Below are 24,952 nucleotides of genomic sequence, written 5' to 3' on the forward strand. Positions count from 1 at the left end.
ACTGTGCTTGTGGGAATTTGTTACAACAGTCATAGAAAAATAACACATTGACAGAAACTATAAGGATAAAAAATGGTTACTGTTATTTTTGGATGCTAAATTGGGGGGTAATTTGCTATGCACCAATAGATAACCAGTACAGATTTTGTTACCTAAGAGTGGGCTGCTGCCAAAACAAACAAACAAATAAATAAAACAACAAACAAACAAACAACTTAGAATACAAGGGAAATTTGGGGCCAGACAATGAGAAGAAACTGGAAGGACTTTAAAGAGAGCACTAGTAAAAGCCTAAAGGGCTTCGAAGAAACAGCCCGTTGAAGCCTGGTGGACTTTGAGAAAGCTGACACTGAGGTCTCAGAGAAATGTTTGGAAAATTTTATTAGAAACTGGAGGAAAGTCGATCCTGGTTATGTTGTAGTAACAGAAAAGTAATAAACGTATCTAATGAACTAAGTATCTCACTGAAGAGATTTCCAGGCTAAGTGTTTCAGGTGCCACTGAAAATGTGAAACAGGGGCCTACCAGAACAGCACGCAGAAACCAAACTTAATCAATTCACGTTGCTCAGCACCTTCCTTATATGAAGAACCTTCCTATCAGGTCACAGTGGCTGCAAACATCTAACAATTATTTTAGACTCAAGTTAGTCAAATTCTTATAAGCCAAGGTGACTGTCATATGCACCACCAATATCTAGAGGAGATGCATATAAGTACACGCTACAAATTGGTGTGTAACCCTGTTTGGTAGGGCAGGCGGATTTGAAGTTTCTTGGTCATTACAGACATGGAATTGGATACCTGTGCATTGATTCCGATAGTTCACATGGAGGAAAGCTTGCATCAGATACTTTTCTGACCTTTTGTAAGACCAGAATCCTCATTTTGTTCGCTGAGCACAAAATCAGAGCTCTTTTGGAATGTTAAATGCTTGACAGGACATGGAGCTCAGTAGCACATTTTATATGCAAATACAATACAGTTTACATTTGTTGAGCATTTATTTGATGTGCCAGACACTCTGCCAAACTGTTTATATGTATTATCTCATTTAGTCTTTATATCAATACTGATATAGGTACTAATTATTATCCACATATCACAGGTAGGGAAACTGTAGTTCAGGGGATTAAACGACTTGCCCAATATCATGAAACTAGATGAATGAAGGGGGAAAAAAATTGAAATCAATTAGTCAGAATCAAGAATAAAGAATTCACCCTTGATAACTACAATGACTATAAAAATAAAAATGGAAAATTTGGAAGGAAAACTTCATGTATACAGCTAGTTCCAAATCAAGTAATGTTTAGTAGTTAAAATGAGCTTTTTTTTTTTTTTTTTTTTTGCCAGTGTAGTCTAAGATTTGGATTTCTCTTGAAGTAAAGAAAGGAAGGAAGGAAGGAAGGAAGGAAGGAAGGAAGGAAGGAAGGAAGGGAGAAAAAACTATTAGGCAAAAATAATTTAGTGAGAGACATGGGTTTAAAAAATTTTGAATTTTTGTTTTGCTTTTACGAGCATTCACAGAATAATTTAGAAAGCCATGGGAGCTAATCTTAAACTTAAGACTAAGGCAAGAAATATATTTCTATTCTTAGAGTGGATGGGAGACCAAAAGGTATTTATTTGGTGGTGAAATCAGAGACTGGCATTGAAAGTGGAGGATTCATTGCTTAATCCTCTCTCAGCAAGTTGGACCCTTCCAGACCCATGAAGTTAGACCTATTTTTCACCTTAGTACATAAAGTATGACATTTTGTTTTAATTTCTAAAATATTAGCCCAGTTCCTCTCACAGATTACTCATTCTTTGTCTTTTTTCTCTCTTTGGATTTTCCATTTCCACATCTAATTCATCTGCCTCACTTTTTACATTCTTGAACAGACAGCCTTTTTTCATTAACCTGTTCTTTTAATTTATCTAGAGTAATGAAAATGCTAAACTGATCCTTGATCAAAGAAAATCACCCTTCTACCTGTCATTTCTTTAAGAAACAGAAAAAAGAAAAAAATATATCAAGTGAGTTTTTAGTCACTGTTTTTGTGATGAACATTTAAAAAATATAAAATAGCTGGTAAAATATTGTATGAGGTCAAGTTTGTAAAAACTCTTAAACTATAAAAGTTACATAAATGGGAGGCAAATACTATATGGTACTAGTTTACTTTTTAGAAAAGAACACTGCTTTTGAAATTTCTTTCATATTATAAATTTTTTAAGTTGGGTTAAGTTAGGCAAACAACTAAAAATAACTATTAAAATACAATTTTCTCTCTAATTTTTCTGAAATCATGATCAGGCAACATTGCAAGCCGATAAAAGTCAATAAAATTATTTTTTCACTCAAGAAATTTACAACTGAGAAAGAGCCCACTGGTTGTTGGAATGATAAATGAGAAATAACCATGCCAAATATAAACTGGTGCAGCCACTATGGAAAACAGTATGGAAATTCCTTAAAAAACTAAAACTAGAGTTTCCATATGATCCAGCAATCCCACTCCTGGGCATATATCCAGAGAAAATTCTAGTTCGAAAAGATACATGGACCCCAGTGTTAATAGCAGCACTATTTACAATAGCCAAAACATGAAAGCAACCTAAGTGTCCATTGACAGATGAATGAATAAAGAAGAAGTGATACACACACACACACACAATGGAATATTACTCAGCCATAAAAAGAATGACGTATTGTCATTGGTAGTAACATGAAAGGACCTAGAGATTATCATACTGAGTAAAATAAGTCAGACAGAGAAAGACAATATTATATGATATCACTTACATGTGGAATCTAAAAAAATAATAAAAGTGAATTTATTTGCAAACAGAAACAGACTCACAGACAAAGAAAACAAATGTATGGTTACCAAAGAGGAAAGGAAGGGGAGGGGTAAATTAGGAGTATGGCATTAACAGATACACAGTAATGTATATAAAATAGATAAACAACAAGTATTTACCATATAGCACAGGGAACTATAGTCAATATTTTATAACAATCTATAATGGAAGAAAATCTGAAAAAGAATATATATATATATATATATATATATATATATATATATATATATATATATATATACACATATATATCTGAATCACTTTGCTGTACTCCTGAAATTAACACAATATTGTAAATCAACTATACTTCAATAAAAGTGAATAACCTACACCATGGCATGTGATGGTGAAATTTCAGAGCACCTTGGATAAAGAGATAATCCTAAAGACATTCAGAGAGAAAAATCAAGCCATGTTCAAAGCACTGGGAATCAGAACGATTTAAAGGACTCTTCAACACAAAATAATGCCAGAAGAGAGTGAATGCCTTTAAAATTTCGAAGAATGGTCATTTTCAATTAAAAATACGGTATCCCAGCCACACTGCCAATCAAGAATAAGAGTGGGAAAAAAGGCATTTTTGGATATTCAAGGACTCAAATAATACCTCCCAAACACCCTTTCTTGGAGATCTACTTCAGGGTATGCTTTAGCAAAATCAAGGAATTAGCTAGAAAGAAGACACAGGATCCAGGAAGCATGAGTCCAACTCTGGAGAACAAGATAGGGAAGTCCCAGAACAAGAGCTTTGCAGCAGCTGATAGGGTCACCAGCCCAGACTGCACGAGGGAGATGGAGGCTCTGGTCGGGGGGAGGGGTGCACAGACCTGCTCGTTGTTATCATAGTCTTTGTGTACATGTGTTACTTTAATGATATTTAAATTAATATTTTGAATTCTATCCTGTCTTGAATTATCCTCTCCACCACTTAAACACATCCCTACCCAGCCCAGTCCCCCAGCACTGTGTACATACCACTGTTACAGCAGGCACCACAGAGTCTTATCAGCATCTGTTTATATGTCTGTCTCCACAGTTATGATGTGAGTTTTATGAGGGTTAGGGCTGCATGATTTCATCTTGGTTTTCTCAGCATCCAGCAGAGTGCCTGAGTATGTGTTTGCCCCATTAAACCAAATACTGTTTGTTAGCTGCTTGAAGGAAATTCTTCCAAAAGGGCATTTTATATTGACCTGATAGAATTTCAAATCAGAGAAAGTCTATTTCACACAATTAGCATCCTCCTGACATTAATATTAAACTATGAGCAGATGAAATGATTATGTCTACAAAATGCACTAATGTACTCATTGACTAGATGTATCCACTTTCTGCCAGAAAAATCTTCGGCTTGCTGTAAGCCAGATGAAGTCCTCTAGTGGGAGAGAGAGGAAGTAAATAGAGCACAATAAATATATGTGATGATGCTGTGCTGGGTAAGGGGACAGAGGGTGACAGTGGGGGACAGTGGGGGACTCTCCTAGGTGGGATGGCCAGGGAGGGCCTTCCCTTATCCCTGTTCTTTCTCTGCCTCCTTCCACCCTATTAGATAATGAAGCAGCCTTAGAAAACACATAGTGAGATTTCAGTCAGGACTCCTCCAAGCTAAGTCAGATTCCTCAAGTAGAGATGGAGGAAGAGAGGGCAGCTCCTCCCCCACTCCCTCCATTCAAGGTGATAAAGCAGAACAACCTCTGTGGGACTCAGAAAACGGCTTCTTGGAATCTTGCAGCTGTGAAAGGGCCACTCGGACATTTTTGAAGGAATTAATGTGTCTTCACTGGTGCAAGAGCTTTGAACTGAAAGCAAGTACCCAGGGTACCATTTCACATGAGCTGCTGCCTTTCAGTGATAAACGGGATTTGACTGGTAGAAATGGGAATATGATTGCTGAGCAGAATATGATTGCACACCTAAGGGAAGTTTTCAGAATCAAGCTGTAAAATTAAAATCTCTTCTAATTCCTAAAACATTCTTAATTGTGGAGGATCAGTTTTTGTCAGCACGTGTAATAAGTCATCCCTACCACTCCTAAAATATATAGTCATACATTTTCATTTTGGAAAATGAAAACATATCAGACTACTCAACTCACAGTTATCATTAAAAATGCTACAGGAGAATGTTGCTCGACATTGTAAAATGAGACTTTACTGGTAGACACTGTTTTTTAAAAGCAAATATAAATATAAAGCAACTACTAACCTGTTAAGTCATCAGTCTTAGTTATTTTAATAAGAAATTTAAACTTGCAGAGTATAAATTCTCTGAAAAATGCCAGCCAAAGCAACTGTATTCTATTTGTATGGTTATATATGTCCCTACATTTATTTACCTTTCCTTCTCTGACTCTTATAGTCTTGCAGTGATCCAAAAATATTTTACCATCTTACACTAACTTTAAAGATTCTGTGTCTGTAATCAGTGAGACTATTCTCCCCTAATCACCTTCACATAGCATCCATCCCTCGCCAGTGATAGCTGTACAATCTGCAAACTAGAGAAATCTATCTGCATGTTTGTCAGCTGAAAGAATGTGTGCTTAGTGTCAAGGATCTACAGGTTTATGGGCTCCTAGATAGAGATGGTGAACCATGTGGATACAGCCAGCCAGCAGACAGTAAACAGCAGTTACTAAATCCCACTAGTGCTATTATGTACGGCGGATAGGAGAAGGAGTAAGAGCCAGCCAATATAAAGTGACAGGCTTGAAAGTTCCCATTGATATAAAATGCATTTTCAATGAGGCATTAAATACTCGCCCATTTATAGAGGTCTTTGAGGGGCTGATCAAGAAAATTATTGGTTCATAAAACGTAACTCAGTAAACTATGGGCTAGAAATTGCCACTATCTCTCTCTCTCTTTGTGTGTGTCATCAGCATTTCCCATGGCAGGGAGTGGAGAGAGCTTGGTGCTCTCCTAGCTTGAGGCTCAAAACACTGGCCAGATGAACTGGGGGTGGGGTGGATGCAATTCAGAGGCTTTTAATTGTACACTCTGTTCCTATCCCGACTTCCACATCAGCTCCACCACACACATACCAACTACTGACCTCAGACTATCAGCACCACTTCATTCATCAGGAGACAAAGTGAATGGCAGTTTATTCCTCTCTTGGAAAATTTGGGGACCCCCTGGTCCACTGTGTGCAAAGCACTTTGCTAGGTGCTATGTAAAGGTGTTGAGGCACGGTGCACTATTTGAGGACAGTCATAAAAGATTTATGAATGTACTAAATGAAAGCTTAGTGTGGGTGTGTCTAGAAATGGAGTGCCGAAGTCCCTTTAGACCCCTGGAGTGCCTCTAATGAAGCATGAAGGTGTTGGGGCCAATATCTTAGTACACAGCGTCCCCTCCCACCACCACCTCCACTTTTCTCTTCTGATCCACCAAACAGAGCCTGAGTAAGAACATGTATCGCTTTAGTGGTCCAGAGACCTGCAGCAGGATGCTCTGGAAGATGGGGGGTTTCTAAATCCCCTAGTTTTATTGTCAATTTATTCCCCAACGTTAACTTCTTTGATCTAAACATTTTTTTCCCCACCTCTTCCCATTGATCTCACTTTACAGATCTTCCATTCTCTTCAGCATCCTCAAACTTGCCATTTCCTGATTGTTTTTCTTTCTTCCCCTTGAGATGTATTGAGCAGAGCTGGACAGAAAGCTCTTGCATGAAGATAAGCTCATTGCTGAGGAGGAGGGGATGATTAACTCGCAGGTGTTAGAAGTTATCCCACTGCCATGTGTTCACGCACATGCACATTTTGCTTGCTATTTCTTAGACACGTTGTAGCAAAACCCCTGAAACAAAAGTTAGGTTGAGTGTCACTTAATATACTAATGTAGTAAAATCAGCATAAAATGAGAAAAAGAAGGAGTTTAGTTGATGTTAAATCTTATCTACTATAGACTTTCAAACATGATCAAAGACAAATATGAATCCAGTGATAAAGCCACTCTTGGTGTGGTTTAAGGAAACAAACACACACAAAGCAATAAAGCATGGACCAGACAAGCCCAAGTTTGAAATCTGCATTATCACTTACAGGCTGTATAACCTGAGTAAGTTTTTTTAACCTCTCCAAGCCTGTTTCCTCCTCTGTAGAAAGGATTAGCTATTGCTGTTGCTGATATATTATTTTGGCTTCCAAACATTTACCCTCTTGGTTATTCTCTGCCAGCATTCTAGACCTTGCCTCTTAAAATGTGGAATTCAGAGATGACTATAATACACTAGACCTAGTATGACCAAAATGACTTATGAGACTGAACTATCTTTGTCCTGGACAACACGCATCTATGAACACAACACAGATGCATTAGCACGATGGCCACCACACGCATTGTTGTCTCATTTATGATCAATATCTGCAGGTCACTTTCTCACAAACTGCAGATAAGCCAGGTTTCCCCATGACCAACCCTGATTCCTGTCCATCAAATGCAATTAAATTAACCAAAAAGTATGAGTTTATGTTTATCTCAGTTAAATTCCAAGCTATTTGAAAAATAAGGGAGATGTTTCTCACTTATCACACAGCCCAGCTGCACCAATTGTCTGTGGTTTACTGGTCCAGGCAAAGCAGAAAAAAAGTGGTGGTCTCGGGTGGACTGGGATAGGAGAAGGGAGATTGTTTCGGCAAGAACCATTGAGTTGTGTTATTTCAGAGCTTAAGAAGTAGAGAAAAAACTCTCAGCTAGTAAAAATTATCTCGTTAGATCTATCAGGAGTTCTCACTGACCACCTCCAGCTGTCACTTCTTTCTTCCCTCCCTTCCCACTTCATCCCACTATAGGAGTGTAAATTGCTCCTAATATTGTGTCCTCAAATTATCATGAACATTGCAGACTTTATCGCAACATTCAGTATCAGCGTATTTTTCTGAGATCTGTATCTGCAGCATCTATCAGTGCCTTTAACACATTGGATGCTCAGTTGTTTGTTGAACGAGTGAATGCGGCCAGCCCTCACCAGTGCCTCACGACTCTTTCCAGTGCTGGTGTATATCCAAGGGGATGTCCAGTGCTCTTGGCCTCAGTTCTAAAACACCCTGTGCTCTCTTCTGCTACAAACCCTTGATCACCTTCCCTCTCCTGCCCCAGAACAACCCCTTCAGTTCTGGTAGCTGATGAGTTACTTCTGGCTCCTGTTTGCTAAGTTTTTTCAGTTCCCCTGGAAATTGTGTACCAGTAACAAATCCTCACTTTGATAGTCCCCCAGGGCCTCTCTTCTGAGTTTCTACCTTTCAAGAAGACTACTAGGAGTGGGAAAAAAATTCTCATTCTGTCATGCAACATGTTAGTTATGCATTGTGTTACATGCAAATTAAGATAAGTATGCCCACTGTATTTTAATCGAGACCAGTGGTAATAAATGTAGACTAGACAAGATCAACTCCAAGTACAAGACTTTGCACTGCTCTCCCAGAGAATCTTCTGTCAATTGCTTTCCATCAACTTAATCAGTATTTCAGGATGGTAATTCATCATTTCTTCAGTCAACAAATACCTATTCAGTTCCTCTTAACTACAAGGCAGTGTCCTTCTCATTATGGAGAATACAAGATGAATCAGACATGATTTGTGCCCACGAAATGCTAACAGTAAAATATGTGTAAGTTATGTGTTATAAAGAATACTAAAATGTTTTAGATGAAATAACATCTGTGCTGCCCCTAAAAATACAGATAATATTTGGAAAAGTCTCAACTTTGCAGCATGCAACTGAAGGGTAAAGAAAGTAACCCAGGAAGACATCTGCAAAGGCTCAGAGTCAGGACAACTCAAACGCTATTGGGCAATTAGCAGGTGGTTCACTTTGGCCTGAGTGTCAAATACATTCAGGAACATATTGACAGTAAAGTTGTAATGGTAAATCAAGGCCAGATTGGGGAGACATTAGGATTAAGGAGTTTGTTGTTTAATAAACACTTTTGGCATTTTACAGGCCATGAGGGAGAAGTGAAAGTTTTTTGATCAGAAGAAAAACTTGATCACAGGCAAATGAACCTTGTAGTCACTATGAAAATGGACTGGAGCATGGAAAGACTGGAATCTTTGGGGGGAAGTCTGTTGAGAGCCCTTTCGAATGCGATGGCCCAGGTGAGAGCTGGAACATGGGCAGTGGCAGAAGATAGTGAGTGTAGAACAGATTTTAAAAGATTTCAGAGAGAGAATATGAAAATGAATATATGTATGTTTGTGTATGACTGGGACATTATGCTGTACACCAGAAATTGAAACACTGTAATTGACTATACTTCAATTAAAAAAAAAGATTTCAGAGAGAAACTTGGCAACGTGGAGCCCTTGAACAGGAGTGAGTAGATGCTTCGATCAAATGTTATTTTGCATAACCCCTTTAACATCGAATCAACATTTCTTTATAAGAATATCATGAGATGTAGATGGTCAAATGTCTTGTTGGAATCAAGATGTGTTTTGCTCTTCCATTTTCTTGACCTACTCTGATCTATGTATTCTTAGTAAATATGAGCTTTTGCCTTGTCAATATCAGCACTGCCCTTGGCATGCATTTATAACCCACTTTCTAAGAATTGTGGTTAAAAAAAAAAGCATACAATGTAAATTTACTCAACAGTTTTAAGTGTGCAGTACAGTATTAACAATATGCATATTATTTTACAACGGATCTCTAGGTCTTTTTCACAGTGCACAACTGAAACTCCATACCCATTCAGGCACAACTCCCCATTTCCTTCTTCCTCCAGCCCCTGGCAACCACCATTCTACTTTCTGTTTCTATGAGTTAGATTACCTTAGATACCTCCTATTAGTGTAATCATGCATTATTTATCTTCTTGCAATTGACTTATTTCACTTAGCATAACTCCTTACAGGTTTATCCATGTTCTGGAATATGAAAAGACTTCCCCCTTTTTAGGGCTGAATAATATTTCACCATATATTTGTGAGCTATATATATGTATATTTCTTCATTTATCCATTTGTCTGTTGATGGTTATTTAGATTGCTTCCACATCTTGGCTATTATCAATAATGTTGTGATGAACATGGATTTGCAAATATCTCTTCAAGACCCTATTTTCAATTATGTATACCCAGATGTGGAATTGCTATGCCATGTTATAGTTCTATTATAATTTTTTGAGGATCTGCCATACTGTTTTCCATAGCAGCCGCACTGTTCTTCAGTTCCATGAAGACTTACCACCACTTTTTAGATAATCCATTTCAGGATGTTTCTGATGGCAAATATTAAGCTCATCAGGGTGTGATTTCCTAAATCACATAAAACCCATAGCATGTGATCCTCACCCAGGGCCTGGCCATCTAAGCAGCATAGCAGGAGCTCAACTCCAGGAAAAAAAACTGAACGACTCCGGGCTTTTGCTGCATTTTCTTACTGTCTCTGATTCATAAGCATATACAAATGGTCCTATGAGTCCATAGAACCAGATAATGTTTAGCGGTCAGAGGGTCTGAAGGTCACTTTGTACAGCTCCATAATTTGGTAAGTGAAACTATGTCATTATTTCCCCCCTGAAAGGCCAGGAGTCTTGAATTTATTTAGCAAAACCTGATTCCTTTTTTTGAAACCTACCATCATATTTCAGTTCTCTTTTAACCATATAGGCTCTATCCTTTTGGGCCTGAAAATAATTGTCCTTGTTTTAGAATATACAAGCAAAGAGGGCTTAGGGAGTTGTTTATCAAGGGGGTAACTTTGGGAGGTTAAATACCTAGGTCTTTCTTACCTCTTTTAGGACCAGCTTAGGAACTGTTTCAATAAATCCTTAGAGTAACCATCAAGGTAATCACCCAACCAGTTAATCAGATTTGACTATTAAAAACTTGAGTACTGCAAAATTAAACCCACTCTAAAAGGACACAGATGTCACTATTGAGAATATTTACTTACAAAATAATAATAGAATTTATTCATAGAGCTACACATCAGGTACTTTCCACGCATTCTGTCACAGCATCCCATTGGTATCGTACTTATGCCCATTAAATGGATGAGGATTGAGAGCATAAATAATTTATCTACATGAGGCTGAAGTTTGAACCCTAGTCTGTCAGAAACCCAAAACTGTGCTCTTAGTCACTACAGTGCCACCTACTATATTCAAGGCACTGTGTTGGAATCTGTGGGGCGTTCGAGAACTGGGTAACAAGACCCTAGGTAGCTTACACAGCCTACTACATATGTAAGACAAATATTATACATGAAAGAAAATGTAACTGTCCAAGAAGACATATACCGTGTTATTTAAAGAAGCATGCTATAAATTCTGAATCCCAGAGGAATAGGTGTTACAGAAAAATAAAGGAAGGAAGAAAGGGAGGGAGGGAGGAAGGAAAGAAGGAAGGAAGGGGAAAGAAAGAAAAAAAGGAAAGAAAAAAAAAGAAGTTTAAAGACATAAAGGATTATACAGTAGAAACAGCAACAAACAAATAAGATATGGATTCTGGTTTCCAGTTACCACTTTCTGATAAGTGACCTCGGGTAGGTATACTGTAAATTTTATATAACATGGTATAATTACATCATCAGAGTAAACTTATTGCTGCCCAACATGGGAAAATAAATATATTAGAAGAGTTTAATTAGGGTTTTTTAATCTCATTGCACATATATATGTACATCATATATATAATATTATTTTATATTCAATGCAACGCTATGTTCCTCTTCAGTACAACTCAAAGCCATTTAAGGAGAATCAAAGGCTCCTATGATTAATTGAAATGTTAAAGAACCAGCGAAGTGGCAGTTAAAAAAAAGTTCTTCCCTTGCTTTTTAGCTTATCTCTTCTCTCCCCTAGCCTTTATTCTTCTGATTTATTCAAAAAGGAGAGCATAAAAGCATCTTATTAGCAATTCTTATCCAGGAAATATGAGCACTTAGGATCGATTGAAAGGGAACTGGGAGAAGGGGGAGTCAAGACAGAGAAAAAAAGTCATCCAATAAAAAAATCGTTTAATAGGCACACAGTTAAGAATACGTTTGTGTAAATTTGTCAGATATTTAAAACATCTTCGCTAATGTTTCATTTTATTACCTCTAAACATTTTTCCTTTCCATGACTCTTTATTCTGATGCTTAGAAGTACTTGAAATTCATATAAATGGTAAGTAAGGTTTTGGAGGAAACAGAGCCGAGGGTATTACCGTTTTACACGCAGTTAAGTTGAAATTGTTAAGTAGACTGATCCCTATTATAGTAAGCTTCCGGGGAAGGTTACTCCCAACAGATGTTCTGAAACTGTTGATTCCCTCGCTTTTTTTTTTTTCCAGAGGGAGGATTTCTGGAACACGCTAAAGGCAGTGAGTTGATGTCTTAGTGACAAAAGCTAGATTTCTGTCAGTAGCTTTCATTAAGGTTAGTGTTTTGGCCTGTGTCATCATCATGGCCATAGATTTAGTTTTGGATTAGGAATGCTAATCCACATGTAAATATTCTCCCTGATCCGCACATGTTTAGCAAACCGATTACATTTTTAATGTCCCTGTTAACTTCTCTTGTTATCCTTAACTAACTTTTAAGAGATGAGAACAAACTCACATTTGTGTCCTTCCTAGTCAGTTCAACTTCTAACCAGGTAGTCCATCAACGCCTAGCCCCCAGACCCAGCTCGGACAATCTGGAAATCTCCTGATCTCGCCTCAACTCTCAGGACAGGGCCTTTTGTGTGCACAACTCTCAGGAACTGAAGAGCCTGACTAAGTTAAGAAAGAGATAATAAAACGTATCCCCAAACGGTAATTGTTCATTTCAGGGCACACTTCAGAGATGTTTTTAAGCCAGGGCTGCATCTGATGGGGGCAGGGAGGATAGGAACCGTCCCCAAATGTGGGGGCTTATCACCCGGAGATGCCTCCAGCGGAGCTGACAAATCTCTGAAGTGGGAAATAGTTTTCCCTCCACAGGGCCTCGGCGTGTGAGGGGAGGAGGGGGATGGGCAGGGGCCATCAGGGGAGAAGTCTCCGGCCTTTCGACGTCTCTCAACACCATCCCTCCCCCACCCCGCCTCCTCCTTCCCCGAATCCCAAACAAGCCCAGGGTGGGGGGCGCAGAGGGGCCCCCGGGGCAGGCCGGGCCGGGAGGCTCGGCCTTTGTGGCTCCGTCCTCGACGGTGGCGGGGAGGCGGAGGGGGCGGGGACGCGGGCCGGAGACCCTCAGCCGGGGCTTGACCCCCAGGTGCATTGTCCGGCGGGTCCCTCCCCCTCCCCCCGGGGCCGCGACCCGGCCGCCACGGGGCCCCCCTCCCAGCGTCTCCCTCCGCGGGCCGCGCCGACCTCGCGGTCCCCAGACCAGGGGCCAGATGTAGAAAGTAGTCCCCAGGCCGGCAGCGGCGGCGCTGTCCACTCCGCCGCCCCCGCCCCCTCCAGCCGCCGCCTCACTCCGCCCCCGGGCCGGACTCTCGGGCCCCCCGCCTCCCGCGAGCGGGTGTCCGTGCGCCGGCCTCGTCGCGACCGCAGAGACGAGCCTCCGGCCGCGCCACGCCACGCCGGTGCCCGAGCAGAGAAGCCCAGGCTGCGCGCGTCCAGCCGCCGCGCGGGGAGCGCCCGGAGGCGGGGGCCGGCAGGCGGACAGCGGCCGCGGGGCGGCCGGGGAGCATGCCCGCGCAGCCCCGCTGAATGGCGCCTTCTCCGCGACCCCTCGCCCGGCCGCAGCCGCCGGGGATGCTGCTCGGCGCGCTCCTGCCCCTGCTGCTCCTCGGCTCCCTTCCAGGTGGGCGCGCTTGCTTCTGCGTTTCTCCTGCGCGGGTGGGGCGTGAGCAGGCGCGAGTGGGCTGGCGAGGGGGACAACCGGGGCGGGAGGGTGTTTGGCGGGGGACGGCGGGGTCCTCTGCCGCAGCGCTGGCCAACCCCCCCGTCGCTGCCCCCTCCCTGCGGCCAGTCAGGAGCCGCTGCTGGAAGCGCGAGGTGCCCGCGGGGTTTGCGGGGGCGCGGGCGGCGGTGGGCGCCTGTTCCAGTGCCCGCCCCTCGCCGCTGCGCTCCCCCGGCCGCAGGCTGCCGGGCCGGCGTCCGCTGTCCACTGTCGCCCCTTTCTCTTCGCGCCATTGTCCGCGCTCCGGCCGAGTCCTCGCCTCCGTGGCCAGCCCGGGCCCCGCGCCCGCCGGGGCTGCCGCGGCCGCACGTGGCTTTATTTATATTGTTTCCTTAGTGGCAGCCTCGCCGCGCAGGGGGCGCCGCGTTTCCGCGCGGCTTCCCCTCTTTGCAGTGGGGGTTCACCCACGTTTTAGGGCAGGGGGGAGAATGGGCGAACTCAGCGCCCAGGTCAGACCCCTAAGTGCCCCCACTTTTCCGGATCCAGCGAGGAGGGGTGGAATTGGAAAAAGAGGGTTGGACGTTTTGTGGCCCGTTTGTGCCCGGAGGGGCGCGAGAAACGTCCCAAAACTGAGAAGGAAGGTATCTAAGCAGGATTTATTTCTCACAGCCAGGTATTTTGAGGCAGGGCCTGAGATATATGCGAATCTGAAGATCCCCTCCAAACTCCAGGTTGGCTTTGCGCAAACTTGAATGAACTAATTTTTCTCTTTTGCATCTGTGTTGCTTTATCCTTAGAAAGTTAAAAAGTGTAAAGTGGATGGAGGGGAGGTGTTCAGAAGAGTGGGTTATTTTACTTATTTACAGGTTAGAAACCCCAGACTTTTCGTGGGGTTTTTTGGGTTGGCTTGTTTGTTTTCTGGAGGAGTTAGTTTTCTGTTAGCGTGAGAAAAGGATCAAAGTCAGATGTGACTCGGAAACACAATGGGCGCCTTCCGGAGTGGTCCTCGTAGCGCGGGGCTGCTAGAGTCGCTCGCGTCGCCCTGGGCATCCATTTAGAAGTCGGCAGCCCGGGCGTGGGAGCGTGACTAGTGTGTGAGGTTTGGAGGACCTGCCTTGATGAGAAACAGATCAGTTCCAAGGATTTGTAATCATGAATTAAAGACAATCAGAAGGAAGATTAAATGTCTCCCTTCCCTACCCCCCCCCCCCCAATCCCCTAATACTCTCCTCGGCCCCAATCAATATGCAAGACTTTAGCTGACCTTTCCGCTAAATGCAGGAGGTGACGGGGTTATTAGCTGGTCATCGGATGCTTTATCCTGGAGGGGACTGGACGATGTGTATGCTCAGAATAAAGCTTTTCCTCTGCTCTGATAAAAATGTGTATTGGTTGATTAAGCAATCTCCTATCTCTATTAGACAGTAAGGACCAATTAGTCACGCATTTTTTCCAGCAGTTGGTAGTTCTAAAAAAATGAAATAAAAGTTTCCTAATCCGATCACCCACTGAGTACAAGCAGCAAGAGTTACCAACTTTTCAAAGTCAACTGTTTGTCCTTTAAATACCTACCATACTCTGCAGAAATTAAGTAAATGGCTCTCATTCAAGGAGAGGAGACAGAGCCCTTGCTGTAAAAAGGCAGATATAAAAGTGCAAACTTGTAACTTGTCACAAAAGATAAACGTACTTCCCAAAGGAGTAGATGCCAAGGGTTCCAAAAACTCTTCAAGGGACAAGGAAATAAACTTGCTTGTTCACAGAGTCAGAGTTTTGCTAATGATTTCTTGTAAAATTAGACTTTTACAACTTACTCTGTTCAAGATCTTTTTGACAAGCTTGTAAAAGTGGCCAACAGCTTGTGCTCAAGAGTTTTCCTGATGATTTTGAAACTCTGGTAAGGCACTTGAGAACAGAATTCTTAAAGGACATAGAAGTTATTGAAATCTTTCCTATGCTTTTAGTGTAAAGCATGTTGTAAAAAGATTTCTCTGATTTGTTGAGAAGGTTTGCTGAAACTTAGATTGGTTTGTTAAGTAAGGTATTTGTAAGTTAACTAATACGGTGGTTCAACTTTGTCTCATTACATCCTGAATATGTGTTTTACAGTTGTGTGTTAAGAAATGATTTTATACGGATAATTGTGGGTATGCCTTTCCCCCTTTTTCCTTGTAGGAGTATGGTGCTTTAGCGAACTGTTTTTTATAAAAGAACCGCAGGATATAACTGTCACAAGAAAGGACCCAGTCATTTTAGATTGCCAGGCTCATGGAGAAGTTCCTATTAAGGTCACTTGGTTGAAAAATGGAGCAAAAGTGTCTGAAAATAAGCGGATCCAGGTTCTGTCCAACGGCTCTTTATACATCAGTGAGGTGGAAGGCAAGCGAGGAGAGCAGTCTGATGAAGGATTTTATCAGTGCTTGGCAATGAACAAATTTGGAGCCATTCTTAGTCAAAAAGCTCATCTTACCTTATCAAGTAAGTGTTTATGTTTTTGATTGTTTGACATTTTTCACTGCTAACATTTTGATAATTTCTTGATTCATTAATATGCTAACCCCGCATAATCATACAAACATTAAGAATTTTCTGGAGGTAGTAGTTGGTGCTAACTAAGACACACAGAAAAATTTGAAGAAAACGTATATAGATATAAATTCGAATGAGTGATTGAGAACAAAAGTCATATTAGGCTTAGAACACCAAAACCTATATAAAGGTGACTATGTATAAATTTAAGTGTTTCAAACTATGAAAAGAGTTGAGTGAAAAGTTTGGCCAGCAGGACAAAAGTTGTTCTAAAAATCTTGTCTTTTGTAAATTAATAACTAAATTTTGAAAATCACAAGCAGCTCTTTCTGCTTTGTAGATGGCCCTTAAAAGTTAAATCATTCATATAGCCTAACCTTCCATTTCTCTGACTGCTTTAAGATCACCCATGTTGCTTTTTAATTGTAAGAGAGGGCATTGGTCAGTAACTCTCAAGCCTTTGAAGTATTTCTAGGCTTTTCCTGCTGGGAGAGAAAGAGATTAAGACCATTTCCATGTTATGCCTCATGGACTTAAACCAGATCTGCTCACTTTTTCCCATTTGTCATAAAGTTTGCTGTCTAATGGTTTCCTTTGTATTAACAACGCCCTCAGATCAACCATTTGTCCGAGTGATCCACTGCTTGGTGGTTGACCTGATAGCTGTCGAGTGTACACATGGGCCCAGGAGAGTTAGGGAACGTCTTGTTTTCCCTGAGGCTTCTCACCTCTTCAGGTGATCAGATACCCAGCACTCAAGATTACAATAAACAATTTCCATCTTAAAACAAAACACAACACAACTGTATCTTAAAAATAGTTTTACAGGCATCCTAGATACAAGCTTTTGTTAATCCACGAAAGATAGCACTTTTTTACACTATACCTGGAAATTGATCATTTGCAAGTTGAACAATAGGGGGAGAGAGCTTTTGAGATAAAGGCATAATCTTTAGGAAATAGTCTCTTCAAGGTCTTCACAATTGAAATTTAGGAAGCTGTTGTTGGGGGTTTCTTGGGTGACTTTATTGTAATAGTCCATGGCCATATTTGTGCCACCCTCATTTTAATAATTTATTTGGACAGTAATAATAGTAGAAAATAAATTGCAAGAAAGATATTTTACATTGAAATATGTCAGAAAAGTAGAGAAGTTGCTAAATCTAACACCCCCCCAAGAATAGCATAAATCTGAGAGAATATCTGATAAACTAGCTTGCTTGCTTTTTTTTTTTTTGATGTAATCATTGGCCAGTAATTATTTTTTGTTGCTGTTGAGTAATGGTTTTTCAGTACAGTATTGTTTTCAGGATAGTGTGCTTTTTCACACTTATATTCTATTCACTTAATTTTTTGTCTAATGTAAAATTGTCCTATAGAGTTGTAATTTTCCCCCCTTTTCGGGTTTGTGGAATCCTGTGTTTTCATATCCAGGACCTGTAACTTGTATTACCTTCCTGGAGAGGAGAAGGGCAGGATGGAAAGATGGAGGGGGGCCTTGAAAGGTGAAGCATTTGTCATGACCACAGGGTATTTCCAGGACCTCCTTAGAAGCCTGACAAAATTCTCGAGCACTCAGAAATATTTTGAAAACACACAGAGCTTTCTGATTTCATAAATAAATTCTAAACAGTATAACAGATGTTAGTAACAGTGAAACAGATATTGGTATTGGCTTTTTGAGTAGCTTTAGATTTGGTATCTTTATAAAAATTGATAACAAATATTTTGAAGGCTATTATGGTGAAGTAGTTTTCATATTTTAAGGATCAGGAACTCAGTTAAATTATATAGAACATTGCTATTAAATATCAGCTGTAGGTGATTAGTTGTAGGAACCACATTTTTCATATGCATGTATTTTATTTAACTTGGAGGAGGAACTTTGCTAGGAAATTGCATCCAGTATTATAGATTTAAAATGAAAAATTCATAGTGTGTTTAGATTTTTCTTTAGAAGTAGATTTCTTAAAGATTTAAAATTCACAGAGTTAGTTCTGATACTGAGAAGCAATGTCCAGTGACACTGTAGGCTCAAATGACTTTATCCTGGTAAAGATGTGATACATAATAAACAGGAAGAGAATAGGCATTAAGTGGACATTCTGGTTTTTATGTTTTTTTTTTTTTAAGGCTCGTTCTCTCCTAGTTATTGATAACAGCAGGGGGCAAGTATGTTCTTTTTATTTTCTAGTCAAGGATTTTGTCAGCAAACATATCTTTTAGTTCTGAAGTATAATAAGTAGTACAACACCTGGAAATCTAAAACTTTAATCTGTGCAAGTTTTAGATTTTTAACACAGGCAATCAAGTCTTGGTTTCTAAACTTAGGAACTAGAAGCTGAAAGTTGCACTCTAGGCAAGAATTCCATTATTCATGTGTAAATTAGGAATTCACAGGGTTAAAAGGTTAGAAACTGGCCAGGATGAGGTTTACCCTTGTGATAAAGAGCAGATGACCCTCATTCATTGGCCAAAGCTTTCATGTAGCTCTTCTGCAAAGTTAGTTATTGCCATGAATTGTTCTTGAGGAATGCAGAAATTCAAATGTGAACAGGCCTTTCCTTAAGTGTCACTGTGGAGCCTTATCTCCCAAGCACATCAGAGCCGGCTGTGGGGACAAGGTTCCTCCCCAAAGGCCTGGAGGCTTTGCTTTCCTGTTGTTCATCCAAGCACAAAAGAATTTGTCTAACTTAGTTTTTCTAAAGCATCCCATTTTTAAAGGAAAGTATAGGGTTAAAGTAATACTTAGTTTTTCACAAAAAGTTAATCCCCCTTATTGATAGCCATTTTAGCTGTTTTACATTTTCATGTAATTAGAATAGAAAAGGAAGTGATCTGGGAGGCCCTTTTTCTGGTTGCATACAATAGTGAGCACAGAAGATAAAACCATTTCCTATAAATTGCAGTACTTTCAACTTTTGGCAAATCAAAATTTCACTTTCATAGGTGCTAAGTCTTCACTATATAAATAATTTAATATAAATATCTTAGGAGTAAGAAATAATCCATGACATCTTGACATTTCTTGCATTCAAATGTTGAAGTAAGAAAGATAAATTTCATAGGAAAGCATTAGTGTGGTTGAACATTCTCATATTTCAACAAGTTTAAATTAAGATAAGGGACATTGGAGAGAAGTAAAGGAGGAGATGGGTAGTGTTCTGTGATGTGTAAAGGACTGGCCGTAAGCTAGTGATTGAACAGGAAGCTGGTTGTTTATTTCCTTTCCATAAAAGGTGGAAACTGAAGTCTTAGGATAGAGGGAAAGAGAACATAAAGCTGGTTTATATTTGTTAGATTTTTCAGGACTTTTCACTTGGGTACAAAATAGTTTTTAAAATGAACATCTGTAGCTGAAAGACCATAGGAATTATTATAACTCTATGATAGATATTTCCCCCCAAATTTTGAGGTTAGTTCAAGCATCCATAAAATTTTTTAAGGGGCTCCATCTCTATAACTTTATTTAGCCATTATTTCCCTTTTATTAGCCAATCATTTCCCTTAAAAGGATGTAGGTGGTTTTCCATGAATAAAATGTTTATCACTTCAGTTTGAGATGAAACTTGAGGTTTTTTGCTGAGATTAATGAAAAACTGTTCTGTGATTGTGGTTCCTATCTTTAAGAGTAATACATAAATTATAGCTCAAAGCTGATCTTGAAATGTGAAGTTAAAACATATTGAAAACCCTTAAAGTCATGTTAGACAGAAAAGAGGGTGGGTGGTGTATTGAAAAGAGAAAGATAAAAAACTATGAGACTATTAGGCTAGATCTTGAATTTTATTAATGATCCTGGACCCAAGATGGGCAAGATTTTGCTTCATTGTCAACTTTTTCTTGAGATTTGCAGATGCTCTAAGGACAGCGCCTCTTACTTGTGTGCATGTTTACTTCAAATCAACCTATTAACAGTTACTTGCCCTAATTCAAGAATGCTCACATGAAAGTAAAAGTTGTTTGATTTTGGAAAAATAAGATAGAACTGAGGTATTTAGAGAGGCCAATCCTTCAGCATTGTAGATAAGGTTCAGATGATGCTTTCTGGGGTCCAGGAAAAAAAAGAGAAAGGGGTATGGTTCAAAAGTACACATTTAACTTAAAAGTTGACCATCTTATAAAATTCCATACATTAAGTCAGGGAAGTAAAAGCACATCTAGTTCTACAGGCTTATTTATAGTGACACTTGGTTCTTAAAGTCAGCCTGCCTAAAAGATTTATCAGGTACTTGATAATCTCTGGGTAATGGAACCAGTTTTTCCCACTTTGCACTTAGTGAGGATCATTTCTCATCTTCAGAAACTTGTAACACTGTCTCACTGTTTCTCAAGGTTGTCAGATTTTTAAAAAATGTTTAACGAAGCAAGGTCCACTGAGGGGTAGAATTATAATTTTCCTTAAGATGTATATAAATGTGTTTATTTTATTTCTGCCCAGCTTCTTAATGGAATTTTGAAAAGGCGTTTGGTATGGCCCTCTGTGTCAACTAGCTCTGATTATTCTAAAGAAAGGCCTCACTCTCAGCTCTTGTTTGCCCAGGCATTTGTTGTCACTGCTCCTGAATTTAACAGCTGGGCCTATTGATGAGAGGTCCAGAGCAGTTTAAAAGAATAACAGAAAACAAATCTCTCAAGCAGGGTGTTAGGTTGAAGGAGTATTTCAATTAATAAATAAATGCATTTGAGGTTACCTTTTTGAAAACCCTGCTGTTCCTGGCTGCAATTTTGAGAGGTGATTTTTATCTCTAACAGGCAGAGATGCTTAATTAGGGTTGATTACTTTCAGCTTTTTAACTGGCAATTACTATTAATATGAAAAATAATCAATAGTGTTGAGTCAGGCATTTTGCTGAGGATTATACTTGAATTTTAAAAACAGCACTGGTTATTGATTTGTTTTAGAAGAAATTCTAAAAAGTGTAACCCAAATTAAGTTTTCATTGTCAATGAGGGCTATTTCATTACTTCTGAAAGTTTATATTGTTCAGACTCTTTATTAAAACATTTTTAAAGCTCATTATTTGGTACAGGTCTTGGTAAATAAGAGAGGAAGAAGACACAGTTGTAATCATTGAAGCAGTATTGGTAGTTGCCCTAACATGGTAATCTGCACAGAGCAAGCTCAGTCAACAGTTGACAATGGTGATGTACAAAAAAGGTAAAAATGTACCAAACTACCTTCAATGGCTATAATTCTGAAGCCAAGTGAACAGCTTTAGGGATATGTATTGCGGTGGATAAAGGCATCATCCTCACAAAAGTCTCTGACGCTAATCTGACAAATACTTTCCTGACTCTTACATTCCTTGTTTTTTCTTTTTTTTAACCTCTGCTTCTCAGAAACTGCTTTTGATGAGCTTTAAAAGCCAAATTCTTGTAGACTGAGCAGAAGGCATGAATTAAAAGTGTTTGTTTTTTCAGTTTCTGGAGGGTTTGCTTTTTCCGTGTGTGTGTGTATTTATATTATAGCTTTAGCATTTATAGTGGCTAGATCAATCAAGTAACTATTGCTATTGGAGAATGCAATCCTCATTGGTCTTAGTTCTTAGGACTAATGGAAGAAAAAATTTAAAAAATTTTTTGCTTTATGAAACTATAGTAAATCTCTGTTTAGAACAGTGTGACAGTTTTTGTTTTTGTTTTTAATGATACTGCTTTGTATGGACTACTTTTTCTAAATAAACCATATTCCTTTGGAAGAATCCTCCAAAGTAGCTTTTTTATTGTTTTGTAGACTTTTTAGTGCTACCGAGAATATGATTTAGTACTATTCAAAATGAATCTTCCACTCCACCAACATTTACCAAATACATAAATAAATAAAATTTTACAAAGGTTTTTGAGCTGTGGATTACATTTCTCAGTGTTTCTTGGTGCAATTGACATTTTGGGCTAGATAAGTCTTCATTTCAGAGGCTGACTTGTGCAAACCTCTCTGGCCTCTACACACCAGATGCCAGTAGCACCCCTTCCTAGTTGTGGCAACCAAAAAAATGTGTTCTGGGAAGCAAAAATCACCCCTGGTTGAGAACCACTGATGTTTCTGAAAGGAATGGAAAACTTCTTTCTAAGTGATACAGGGCCATTTTAACCTTCTGTGTCTTAACTTTATATTCAACTTTTTTTGGTGTTAGCAGTGTTGAATTTATTGATTGGAGACTATTTACTATTTTAAAGTATTGTCTAGAAAGCTTAGTAAAGAAATGAGCTTGGGTCATATCTGTCTAATTTGGAGTTATGCCTTTCCATCCCTTTTCATGCACACAGTCCATTGAAAACTGCTATTAAGGGTTTACCCTTCTGTAGATCCATTCATTTTGATTTCAGTATTTTAGATCTTTTGGGGGGGGATATCTAGTAAAAGAGCAAATGCAGATTTCATTTAACCATGTTTATGCAGCACCTTTTATTTTCTTGATGTAATGGGCACCTTTTATTTTCTTGATGTAATGGGAGGTTGAAAAGTTATGAGAAATCTCCATGTGTAGTACATGTTAAAGAACATCTTTTGTGATGCTCTGCATGGTGAGAAATAAAAGTGTATGAGATTAACAGCCCAGAGGATAACATGTGCTGTGTGGTAGGTGGTTCATTGGGTGAATGGTTAACAGAAATCTTTTCAGCTAATTCAGCGGTACCATAGACTTATTTTGGGCAGAAGCAATTTAACTTCCTGCAGATAGTGATGTGAAGATGGTAACACCTTGAGAGGTCATCAAGTGGTGACTAAAGGGAAAAGAATTAGGCACTACAGTATGTTAACTGGTATTCAGAAAGTCACAGGCAAATTTCTGAGTGGTTATTATTGGATTTGTTTACTTAGTAATATTGAAATAGAAATATTTGTCGCTTCTTAGTAGTAATGGGCAGCAACTTCATAGTTTTTATCTTTCCCAAGATGTCACTCTTTGCATGTGCTTCAGTTTTGGTTAAGCTGTTTATGCTAGTAAAAGTTATGGTTGCTGCTACATAGAGTTGATCACCTCTAGAGGCCGGGAGCCGCTGGTGGTTCAAATGGCAAGTTGAGATAGATGAAGGAGGAAGCAAAATAGTTTAGTGAGTGACTTCAGTGCTGAGCAAGGTTGGCTGAACACTTTTGACACCATATGTTCACGCCAAAGAGGTACATGAAGTAGAAGAAATGATCAGTTCAAAATAGAAGAGAAGAGTGCACATTTTCATTATATTTAAGGAAAATAGTATTTGTGTCACACAAAAATTTAAAGTTCTTGAGCTCTTGTTTCCTTATTCTTGTAGTCATTTCATAAAGAAATTATGAAGTTGATAATTTCCAATATCTGGTAAACACTCTTAATAATGCTGTATTTTTTATTTGAGTTGCTGGTTGGTGCAGTGGGAAAGCAGGAAGAATGACAAAAAGGCAGAAGAGCTGAGCACTGATGCCTTCTCACTGGTGACTTATATGGCTTTAGACAGATCACTTAATCATTCTGGTCCTTGTCAGATCCTTGTCTTATCTGTAAAGATGAGTAGCTGGGGAGAAAAAAGGGAGAAGAGATGGATGTTGAGCAACACAGTGCCCGTAGTTTCATAATTCTGTTACTGTAATTCTAAGTAAATGGCCAATAAATGATTTTTTTTGTAAGGCTGAGTCCAATCACATTGCAAGAGAACCATTTAAGTCACTGAGAAAAAAATTAAAATAGCTTGGCGATAAAATTTAATATGGTACTTTGAAGAATTCATACTCTTGCCATGGACCTTAGGAAGATCTACTGTTGGAGAGGGGAAGGTCTTAAACCAATACTGATAATTCAAACTAGTACTGTTCTTAAGAGTCTAGAAAAATAAGTTACTTTGTCTAGGACTGGACAGTTCAGAATAGCTGTGCTGCTTTGGAGGTTGACCTAGTGTATGAGAGGTATAACTTTACAAATATGTGTCTGAGTGGGGAGGGTACAGCTCAGTGGTAGAGTGCATGCCTAGCATGCATGAGGTCCTGGGTTCAATCCCCAGCACCTCCACTGACTAATAACTAAGTAAATAAACTTAATTACCCCCACCCCACCCCCACAAAAACCCAAACATATGTCTGGTTCTGCTAGTAATTAATAATGTATTCTGATGTTTATTCAAGTCAGTAAGACTTGGTGTTTAAGGAAAATAGTGCTAATTTCATCTTAAGAGAGTTTTGCTAGTGTTACTAGTATTTTAATGGAAATAGTTTATACTGACTCCCTTCTGCCACCACCAATTCCTATTAAGAATGATAAGGTTTAATTTTGCCCCAGCTTTCAAACTGAATTAGCTTGAGTCCCTCTGATTGGATTTAAAGTAATTTTGGTTAAAGTATTGACTTCAAACTGGACACATAATAAGAAAAAAATGCTTTGATGTGGGTATTGCCATTTTGGCATTTCTTTTAAAAAGGGAGATGACAAATTTTCTTAAATAATTTTTACCAACTAAATGTGTTCACTGTTTTCTTAATAAAAGTAATTCATTTTTAATATGTTTAAGAAAGCCACATTTTCATGCTCTGACTTACTACTTTTAACGTAATTTTAATTGAGGGACCAACTTCAGTAAAGCAATGAGATAATAACTTACCAAAAGTTTCACCAGAAGGATTATTAAAGTTATCCCAGTAATGGAATATGATTTCTTCAGAGCCCGTAAGTAGCTTTACCTGGATGATTTAGTGCATTTTTAGAAATCTGGTAAGTAAAGCTTGAAAGAAAATACACAGATGGAAGAAACTTTGTGATATTTAAGTTTAGTTTTCAGTCCACCAGATGTCAGCTTGGAACTTCTGATACAGGGAGAATTTTACTGCTTAGCAAATG

General features: G+C 39.3%; 1 protein-coding gene across 1 annotated transcript in view; it reads left to right on the forward strand.

Moving 5' to 3' along the window:
• Positions 1–13,480: 13,480 nt before the first annotated feature.
• Positions 13,481–24,952, forward strand: part of PRTG (protogenin) — a 111,758-nt gene continuing 100,286 nt past the window's right edge. The window contains exons 1-2 of the mRNA XM_031453001.2: positions 13,481–13,574; positions 15,789–16,091. Coding sequence (XP_031308861.1) covers positions 13,481–13,574; positions 15,789–16,091 — 397 coding nt within the window. The remainder of the gene's footprint in view (positions 13,575–15,788; positions 16,092–24,952) is intronic.

The sequence above is a fragment of the Camelus dromedarius genome, chromosome 5 (assembly GCF_036321535.1).
Source record: "Camelus dromedarius isolate mCamDro1 chromosome 5, mCamDro1.pat, whole genome shotgun sequence".
Classification (NCBI taxonomy): domain Eukaryota; kingdom Metazoa; phylum Chordata; class Mammalia; order Artiodactyla; family Camelidae; genus Camelus; species Camelus dromedarius.